This window comes from Atta cephalotes, assembly GCF_000143395.1.
Source record: "Atta cephalotes unplaced genomic scaffold scaffold00036, whole genome shotgun sequence".
NCBI classification, from domain to species: Eukaryota; Metazoa; Arthropoda; class Insecta; order Hymenoptera; family Formicidae; genus Atta; species Atta cephalotes.
The window spans coordinates 1,754,576-1,765,783 of NW_012130100.1; the positions used below are offsets into that span (position 1 = coordinate 1,754,576).

General features: G+C 40.6%; 1 protein-coding gene across 1 annotated transcript in view; it reads right to left on the reverse strand.

Moving 5' to 3' along the window:
- Nucleotides 1-8,385: 8,385 nt before the first annotated feature.
- LOC105621710 overlaps nt 8,386-11,208 on the reverse strand; it is a 4,505-nt gene continuing 1,682 nt past the window's right edge. Inside the window, exons 2-3 of the mRNA XM_012203170.1 lie at nt 9,420-9,782; nt 8,386-8,450 (exon numbers count right to left, since the gene is read on the reverse strand). Coding sequence (XP_012058560.1) covers nt 8,386-8,450; nt 9,420-9,782 — 428 coding nt within the window. The remainder of the gene's footprint in view (nt 8,451-9,419; nt 9,783-11,208) is intronic.

Sequence of the window (11,208 nt, forward strand, 5' to 3'; positions counted from 1 at the left end):
GTCACTGTATAATGGCCCGATGGACGAGACTTGGGAGTCCGGGGAGAGAAGATGGTCCTGACTCTGAAAAAGCTGAAGGGCTACCCAAGGGCCCTTGGTCCAGATGGGATCCACAGCAAGATCTGAGCCTTGATCAAACACATGGTAGAACCCCTCAGACAGCTGTATAACAATTGCCTTAAGTAGGGACGGTTCTTCTCGGTCTGGAAGAGGGCGAGTCTGGTCCTCCTGCGTGAGAAGGGCCGGACCTTCTGGTCCCTATCGGTTTATAAATCGATATTTGCTTGACGAGGCCAATAAAATGTCAGAGTGCATTGTTGCCAGCAAGCTTGTCCTGGGAAGGGCTGAATCTAAGTCCCGGCCAGTATGGATTTCGTGAGGATCTCTCCACGGATGTCATCCGCCAGATGAGAGCCCTCATGGATTTCATGACGAAGGAAGGGAACGGATAGTGTCTTTAAACATCACAAACGCTTTCAACTTCTTCTTCTGATTAAATAATGAAGGCGTTGGCCGGCTATGCCTTCTTATCTAATCTCTCTGATCATGGACTATTTCCGGGGTAAAACGTTGGAGTATGACGTTGGAGACCGGGATCAGAACGGGTGGAGTAGTGAGATTTCGTGCGGAGTGTCGCAAGAATCCGTTTTAGGATCCTTACTGTGAAACATCGGTTACGATGCTACACTTCGCCTTTCCCCTCGCTTTTCCCCACGCAGATGACACCTTGATCCTGGATCTGGGGACAGACTGGGGTAGGATGCAGTGGCCACCGCGAATAGCCTGCGCGGTGCGTTAAATCGAGGAAATTGGGCTCAAGATGGCGTCTCAGAAAATTGAATATATTTTCATGCATGATGACTCTTATGGGGCCCCCGAAGACTCGAATCCGTATTGGCTACTTCCTTGTGAAGATGAGGTATCCATGAAATATCTAGGCCTCATACTGGCGAACCAATGGAGTTTTAGGGACCATTTCATTTCTCTATCTCCCAGGCGTGCAGGCAGCACTATCCAATGCCTTGGCCAGCCTTATGCTCAACTTGGGTGGTCCAAGGGCCACGGTGCGACATCTATATATACATGCTGTGCTGGAGAAACTTCTATATGGAGCCTCCATATGAGAGGATTGGATCAGACTTGACCTCCGCATCAAACAGCTGCTATATGCAGCTCAGCGAAGATTGGTCCAGCGAGTGGCCCGAACCGAAGGTTGCACTGATTCTTGCGTGGATTCTTGCGGCTGATTTGCTAGCCTAGGACTGGGCCGAATCGTATAGATGGCTCAAATCGATCCAATTCCGTGGCATTGAGCCGGATTCCTGTGTGATAGGAGCTAAGCGGGAGGAAGTGCAACTTGGGGTTATCGATAGATGACAAACCATCTTGCAGATCCCCAATTCGCGCACAATCGAATTGTCCAGGCTGTCCAGCCTCTCCTGCCGAAGTGGATTGGCAGAAGGGGAGAGTGGTCAGTTTCCGTATGGCGCAGTTATTCACCAGGCACAGCTGTTTCGGGGAATACCTGTGCCATATTGGAAAAGAGCGTACCGCGCGATGTCACCACAGCGCGGCCAGTCAACTCCGAGCAACACACTCGAGCGCTGCTTAATCTAGGCGGGGTCCTGACTGCGGTGGTAGGACTGGATCTCTCCTTGACGACATTTGTTAGAGTTATGCTCGCTGGAAAGATCATGACTAGCTGTCTCTTCCTTCTGTGAAAACAATAATATTCCGAAAGAATAAAACAAAGAGAGAGAGGAAGAGGATCCTACGCTCCTCCCAAAATGATAACGGTGAGGGTGGGGATCCTCCCGAGGATGACGATTAGAACAATCGGCTGGGACCTTCGTTCCCGAATGACGAAGAGGTGATAGAGGAAAACCCGAGGGGGGGGAGGAAGAGCCCGCCGCAACGCGGGCATCTCGGTGCGACCGCATCTTTTCCGTCGGGCCGTCTGAAGCGGGGACAGGATCGGGACCCGGTTTCGGGTTGTAAACGCACATACACGCCCCACCGGGTAGCCTAATGGCGTACCGCGTCGTACCCAGTAGAGCGGGAGTGAAATGACGACGCGGGGCGGGTGCTGACTCCTTTTTATCTTTCCGCTCCGCAGCTAGGCATGAGGGACCACTGATCGGTCTATGCGATAGATGTTGAGTCCCGCAGAGACCTCCTTCGGAGATAGTTTACTGTGGAACGTGGGGGTACTCCGGGAAAGGGTACTCTGCTGAACGAGAACGGCCTAGACTCTGTTTTTCCCACCATCGGGAGGAACGGGGAAAGATGTCCCCTCCTTGGAGATAGACTCTTTCAGGGTCAGCGAGTCCCAGACAAACTTCCTGAAAAAAGGGTCGTGGATGAGCGACCGTCTTGGGAGAGCACCGGAAGAATACTGCACGCGTGCTCTCATAGGTAAGAGCTAGAGTTAAGACACCGGCAGGAGTTTTAGCAGATGCAAGTCCCGCATAATCCTGAGAGCCCGTTCCCGCGGATCTCGGGCCGTGCATAAAACATTTTTTCCGCCTTACAAAAAAAAGATCTTTCGGTGTAGGGCCAAGTCGTGCTGTCCAGTCTGTGTGTCACGTGAATTGAGTACTGCCCACAGAGCAGGCTCGGCTGAATGACTTTTAACGACGGGACTGCTTTACGTGAGGAGGATGTGGATACGATTTCGATCAGAGAACTAGCGTCTAACTGGATGAGATAAACGTGGATCTTTCCGATGATTAAAATAGGCCAAATTAACGTCAATCTCGTGCAAGATTTAATTGCGCGGATTTGTAAGGAGGATGTTCGTAGTTTTGTCCGAGCTTTATTCTATTCCTTCTAAAGGGAGATGGTGCTTGTTTCTAGATATGTCTCCGACCTCCATGGCAGTGGTCATGCTATAACTTGCTGTGCTGGAGTATAGGGTGTGCTACGTAGCGGTGGAGTGGAGGGGAATGGATGACTTTAGCTGCTACTTCTCCTTAAATAGAATGATTTATCAGTTCAAGTGGGATCTAGCTGACTTGGAGGTGTCTTCAAATACGTCAGCGGACCCATACTATATTGAGTGATTTTAACGCCCATTCCCATCTGGATAGAGACAGTGTAAATCTCGGAGAAGACGTTCTAATCGTCGGACTCTGGCTCTGTTTATTTAATAGGGGCTTCGTCCCATTCTTCTGGCGAAGAGGGCCACTCTTGATGTCTTGAGACCGACCCTGTGAAACATAGGATATGATTCTATTTTATGTCTGGGCTGTTCCACCACATGCTGACGATACCTTTATTGTGATGACGGGCCCCTTGTTTGAGAAGACTCTGGTGCGGGTAGAACTAGGGGTAGCTGTGATTGTTTGGATTATTGAGGATTTAGACTTCACGGTATCGCTCGGCAAGAAAGTAGCCGCCTTTATGACGATATCCCTGAGGCGTCTCTTCGGATGGGGGGGAGGGTGATCCTTGTGGTGTCTACCTTGAAATACCTTGGATTAGTCCTGACTTCGAGGTGGATTTTCCGGAATCACTTTCGCCTCCTCCTTTCTAAGGCCTGGAGGTGGCTGCTACAATTGACAGACTTACTGCCAATATAGGTGGATCAGGGGAAGGCAGGCATCAGATATATGCCTCAGTGATCCTTTGCACCGATTTGGGCGCAAACCGTGATCTAGGACTAGCGCCGACTATCACTCAGGATGATAAGGACCTTTCGCATCGTCTCCCAATGAGGCCATCTTGGTGAGATCGGTTCTGTTTATGGTAGATCGCCTGAAATGGGCGTACCTGCGCGGGAGTGAGATTCGGAGGGATCCATTCTGCCGAGAGTCCGGGCATATTCGAGAGATAGAATTCCGCCGCTCCGAGGAACTATTTAATCTCCCTCTGAAGACTCCTGGGGCAGCGGTCAGGGAAACCGTGGCCGATCGTATTGGCGATTGGATGGCTAGTACACACAGAGGCTCACTTACCGCATGATCCAGATCATCACTGGGTGTTTTGAGGCCTACTTGTATGAGATACGATTTGCCGATATGCGCCCATTGTGTGTGGTTGATCTGACGGCTGTCTATACGCTGTTGTTCTATCTCTCTTGAGTGAGCCAGCATGGGTAGTGGCGCTTTTCGACCTAGGATTGGACGCGCCTGTCAGAATGGCGCTGTTGTTAGATCCGCTCTGGATGGCTCTTGCGGAGACTTATGTAAGACCATGATGAGGAGGAAGCAGCGGGCGGAGCATGAACCTCAGACTCTAAAGAGACGGTGGGCGATTCTCACTCTTGTCTCCTCGGGATCTGATAACTGAGATGTGAGACTTGTATATAGTGTAAATAGCGACGTATATTTAGTCTTAGGTTACGTTCGTTCACACTTAGTGCAGTATACCGAATATTGGATGACGGGAGCTTATGCTCCATGGCTTGGGTACATCCTGATGAAATGCCGGGTAAGCAATTCCGGTAGGCAATTCCGCTCTCAAATTAATTTAATTAATCTTGATATAATGCTGCTTTATAGGGAGAGTTTTTTTTTAGCGAGGCGATAGCATTCGCTGTCCTTCCTTATGGAGGGGACACGGTTCCCATGAATCCCGCACATCCGGAGGATGCCTCTGGACATCTTCTCTTCATCTGGTTAAGTTCTCCCTTTGAGAGCATCCCAAATGATGGGCTATGTAAAAATTTTTCTCTTCTCGCAAGCAAAAAAATTTCTGTAACCGATTATTACGCTAATCATGAAAATATATCTTCAGATAAGAATCATCTAACGTAGCCTGAATTGATGTCGCACCGTAATTGATATGATAATCGATTGCCGACATAATGCCAATATTAGTCCGAGAGTCATCATCTAATAAGAATCGTCTAACATTACATACGCCTACGTTGCGCCGTGATTGGAAAAACAATCGATTATCAACATAATGCCAATGTTGGTCTAACGTTGCTCTAACAGTAGCTTAAACTTGTCTTCAGACAAGAATCGGCTAATGTAATCGGAATTGCGCCGTGATTGACGTGACAATCGATTGCCGATATACTGTCAACGTTGGTTCAACATTAGGCTCGATGGTAGCCTAAAGTCTTTAGATAAGAGAGTTGGTTGATCTAGTCTGACCTAACATCTTGCCATCTTGTGATTGGCATAATAATCAGTTGTCAACATGTTGCCAACATTGGGCCGATAGTGGCGGGGAGTCATCATGGAGTGAAAATCGGCTAATGTAACCTGAGTCACCCCGTAATCGATGATGATAATTTGCTATGATATCGCTATCATCGGCCCAATGTTTAACATCGGGCAATAGTCAATAAATCCTGGGGCACGAACTCGCAAATCGCATAATAGCAACTCGTGCTGTTTTCGACATTTGGGATCTGAGTGCCGAGTAGTTGCAGCATATATTGAAGATCATACTGTTACGCATGGCGACTATGTCGACAACGTGTAGAATAAGCTTCCGCAATATGAGTTCGGAGATTCAAATGTATCATCGCTGCGATGAGCATTATAATCAGCCATGGCAACGGACGTACACCAAAGATAAAGATCTATGATAAATGTTAGTAGCACGCAGCAGTCTGCTGAATCAAGTGATAAACGCGTTTTCTTTTGTGTTATATATTCCGGGCTTTGCGGCTCGGCTGAAAAAACAATTAATCAAAGGTGATTCAAATATAAATCCATGCGGCGAACACGACATTATGTATTCTCAGAATAACAATTTCACCGATAGACACGCGGCGGACAAAGTACTCGCCGATAAAGTGCTAGGATGCATCATTGCCAGAGATTCAGCTCTAAGCGAAAGAATCGCCGCTTTCACCTGAGCAGCGATGAAAACCAAGATCAAAATCATAGGTAAAAATAGCGTGAATTTAAAAAGCCTGATAAGGTACCGCGAAATTTCAATATTCGTCAAATGCTCCATCATGTCGTTGACGCTTATGCTATGAATGGAAAGAACAGCGTCCTCGCGTTGAATTACTTTCCATAGATTTGAGTGATGACAACTACGAGTTCGATGATTTTTAAAACTGATCACATGATACAGAACGTGAACGATTCGAACAACAAATATTATTTCGACAAAGACGACGTAAAAATTACAATTTCCGAGCGATCGTACAAACTGCAGATCATAAATAAATTTTTGAAACATATTTTATGGAAATGACGCGACGCATTCGATGCCGATGATAACGCCGACAACGAGAACAGAGAATACCCAATAATGCTCTGTGTAAACTACAATACGATGAAGTGTGAGATTAGATGCGTCTATAGAATAAATTTTAGCCTAATGACATTGGCTTGCTGCCAGGATTCTCATCAAATCGCGTACTGATGTCGCGAAAATAGTACAAATTGGACGTGATCAACATAATGAATGTAAATGTTATCCGTAGAATGTAACATGACCGCGGACGCGTACAGCAATGGCAAAAGTATGCACACGATATATGAATTTTCGCCAAGCATGCTGCATGATATTAAAGCGGGAAAGGTCGACACAACTGATCATTTACCTGCCAGTCATCGCGCAGAGCATTACAAATCTAACGATATGTGTCAAACAGACGATTGCTCGATTTTCGATGAGAAAAGATCACTGTCAGGTTGCTCGTACGATGGCCACATAACGATAGATAACGCAAACGTGAGATGCTCATATTAGATGGAGCGAAGCGCACGCAGAAAGATTACGTTTTACAAGATCGGTAACACTCGATAATACTCGCACCTCCGGTTGTATTAGAAAGAAGAAGCTCAGCGTGTTGAAATTTTTTATATTTTTGAGATTCGCGGTGCGCAACTTTTGAAATGACTAATACTTTGCATATTGAAGGCGAGCCGATCTTTGATGATTGCATCGTCAAATTTGAGTTTCACACGTACAGTTCATATGTCAACACGACATTTGGACGTAGTGAAATATCGATACCTATACAACAGGATTTATACGCTACCGTAAAAGCGTTCTTTACATCGAAAGAAGATTGACGTCACAGGAAGAATATAAACAAAGACAGCCAATGCTTGAATGTAATTGTGTGGCGTTTATGTTTAACGAAATTCGATTTGAATTCAATGGAGCAAAAATTTATCATAATGAAAATCTTGGAATGATCATTATTATAAAAAGTTATTCAAAAGTTTTCACTTCACATTTCGTATGGAGAATGCTGATACCGCGATTAGTCGAAAATGATGATACCGCGAAAAGTGTAATGACAAGTGACGGATAGTTTAGATTTTAGTTTTCGTGTGCCGCTCAGCTTTTTGTTGGGCTTTTGCGAGAAATATGTATTTAAACTCGTCACGAATTGATTTTAATACGAGTATTCAACAATAATGCCTTGTGAGAGATCCGGCGACAGAGACGACGCTTAAATTATTTGAAATGCAGTGGTGAATGCCTCACTGCCTTAACTTGAATAAAATCAATAAACTACTTGTATCTATGCTGCGTATCTTAGAAAGCAGACGATATCTAAGTATGATGTTCATAGGATTTACTAATATCCACTATTGCCAAGCACGACGAAACATTTCTGAACTATCAAGACTACGGTTCAACTAAAAAAAACATGATATGTTATCTTTGCTCCGCAAACTGATTAAAAAATTATCATGAGAATAAACTTTCTTCGATCACTAATAAATTAATCAATATAAATTTATTTAAATTATAAATTTTATTCGTACGATTATCTGAATCGAAACTTTGACAAACGTGGAACTGTTGTTTAAAATGACAATGTTTGTACGTTTCCGTACAGCTTATCATAATGTAAATCTCCCGCGAAAGAAGTGAATCGTTATTCAGGATAAACGATATTTTGCATAGTTATACTATTGACTGTTCACGACAAAATGTGTCATCAAGAGCAGCAGTAGGTGTCCCGTTAGAATTTGAATTTCAAAGAGAATATACTTGCAAATACTATCGCCTATTATCTCATCATACACGACCGCGTGATCGAATACAGTCCAACGTGTGCAAGATTACGTAAATTATGTTGTCAAAAGCTCTCTCCCTTCTTTTCATATAAAAGATAAATTCAAGATTTTTTGCGATCGAGCACAATCTCAAAAAATCGTTCATCATCACCGTATTAACATTTGTCTGCAAGGATTTGTCGTTGAAAAAAAATTTATCATGAAGGAAATGACAGTGTTAAGGAAAGGAGCTATTTTCTTTTATTACATTTTTATATGTTTTCTATCATGGAATTTCTTGACAAAATCCGAAAAATATTGTGCTTGCTGGCTGAGTGTTTATCATCGATTGCGATAGGAAGATGGGATGATCCCGTACAGCATAGTGAAATGCCTAATTTCAATAATTGATGCGAAAAGTAATTTGGAATAAGGCTCTCATATATGTTAAAGGATTTCAAAAACACAAATAGCTGGCTAACATACTCGATTGCGACGACTTGACCATTGAGATCCTAGATGCTGATTACGAAGATATAGATTCTTTACATAATCTAGATATTACTAATATTGCGCGATGTAAAAAATATGTTAAAAATTATAGGTTACAGAGTTTATTTAAAATATACAACTGATAATCTCAACATCAAAAAGAATATTAAGTTTAAAAAATAAGATATAATAATAAGGAGACTCTTTTTAATAGGTTTAATTTCATTCTTTCGCACTTTCTCTGTAATTAAGAATTGATCAATAATAATAGCTGTTTAGTATAATAATAATACGATAAGTTCGATATGACGTACGTTCGTACGAGTTCAATAAATGTTTGATAACGACTGAATAATAGTTTAATATTGGATAACAGGAATGGATAACGCTCGGTTATTTATAGAATATGTTTTTAAAAAATGTTATTATTAATTGCTAAATTAAAATTATATTACTAAGTCATATTATTTAAAAGATCATAATACAAATGCTATATGTATTTAATAAAATGCAAGCGAGAAGAAAAGAGAGTTGGAGAGAGAGCGCAAATAAGATAGTAAGTATAAAAAGATTGTAACGGGTGAGAGAATTAAGGAACGAAATTCCCTTCTCTCTCTACCACGGATCCCAGTGATGCGTTTTTTTTCTCTCTTGTCTTTCAAACTCAGCGTTTGTGATGCACTATCCCCTCTCTGACCACTCATATACGCATGTAAGCACATACGCACATGCGCACGCACGCACGTATATCGCATATACATACGTATTAATACAGTAATCTAGAACCTGCTTAACTTTGCTCACATATTATAGTATTAGGTATGGGAAAAGTTCGTGGCGTTTTTCCCGTTAGATGGTATTAAAAAAACGTCACGAACTTTTTCCCATCTAATATTATGGCCTTATACAGTGGGCCGAAAAACTAAACAAATTTAATAGAATGGAATGGAAAAGCCTAGGTATTTATATATAAAAATGTAAAAACACATTGATACTTACAATACACTATCATTGATGCATTTGCCATTCGTTCATCTGCATAGGTAGATATAACACATGTATATATGCCGGTAAGATCGACACCTGGTTTATTCAATTTTATGGCTCGGTATTCAGTGTATGGATCATTGCTGGCTTTATATGTTAGATCGACGTACTTTGCAGCAGGCTCGTCTGCCAAAGGATATCTGCCGTAAATCCATTGGTAGATCACTTGATTGGTATTAAAAAACCATTTGACGACGAGACCCGTGCTGGATGTATTTTCTAGGTCGTAGTCACAATCAAGGATAATGTAATCGGTATCGTTAAGTTTTACAGTAGGTGGTATGTTGATGCGTTTAATAATCAACTGCCAGGATTCTGCAAACACAAAAGTATATTTTATTGTTGATAATACCTGAACTTCTACTGTATTAAATGTATACTTTATTATGCTACATCCCTTTTCATTGTAAATATCAACAATAAGAAGTAGAAATAATGTCCATAATGATCAAAGCTAGATTTTCAATGCTTAAATAATTTAATCTGAATTGCTATATATATTATATATATATATGTTCTAGCATATATATCAGATTTGTAGTCATTCGAACGAATAGCTTTTTCGGACTTATAAATGCAATTAAACTATTGTATATCATAAATGTATAATATCACGAATTAAAATAATGTAGGAAATTAGGCAAAGTTCGGTGCGGTACATAATGCACAATTATTGATTATATGTATATATAAATTGTATTCCTTCTAACATGACAACTGAAATACTTAACATATTTAATTCATTTCATTCGAGATTTCAATTCACAGCAGAGCGGAAAAATTTTAAACTTTTTGGATGTTAATTATTAATAATGACGATATCCTGGAATTTGATTTCATAAACCAATTTTTTCAGGAAAATATTTAAATTTTATGTCTTCACATCCTTTTTTACAGAAAAGAGAGGTTGTCATTGGAATGATTGATAGAAACTTCCTTTTATCACATCCGAAATTTCACAACAAGAATATTATTTTTATCATTGAAACACTACTAAAAAATGACTACCCATTAGATTTTATTTTTGATAATATGTATGCGCAATTAAAATCTTTTTGTTATAAACAAACTTTAGAACAAATAATGACAAAAATACTGACGATACAGAAAATATTCCTTGGATTACGATTCCATATGTTCAGAACATATCGGAAAAATTTAAAATTATGACAAAAGATTTAAATGTAAAGTTAACTTTTTATAGTCTCAACAAAATGAATAAATTTATTAAAGTTCACAAAGACTTCCAATTGAATTAAAAAAATATAGTGTATTTCATGTAATGATTGCGACTTATGTAGGACAAACAGGTAGAAAACTTAAAACCAGAATTTTAGAACATAGAAATCACGAAAAAAACATCATTGTTCAATTAGTAATTATTGACCATCGATTGCGTCACGATCATGAATTTGATTGGACGAATGTAAAAATTTTAAATACCGAAGAATATTTAAATAAACGCTTAATATCCGAAATGTTATTCATCAAACTGTAGCATAAATTTACAATCAGACACGGAGTGTGTCAATCATGCGATGTGGACATTCATAAATTTTAGATCTCATACGTCAGTAACTTTTTGCGGCTTCTAGTAATATTTTGTTTATATATATATATATATATATATATATATATATATATGTATAGTAGTATATTTATTTATTTAACTTACTTACCTTACGTTATTCTTTAGTTAAATTAATTTAATTACGTACTCTGTATATACTATAGTTATTAA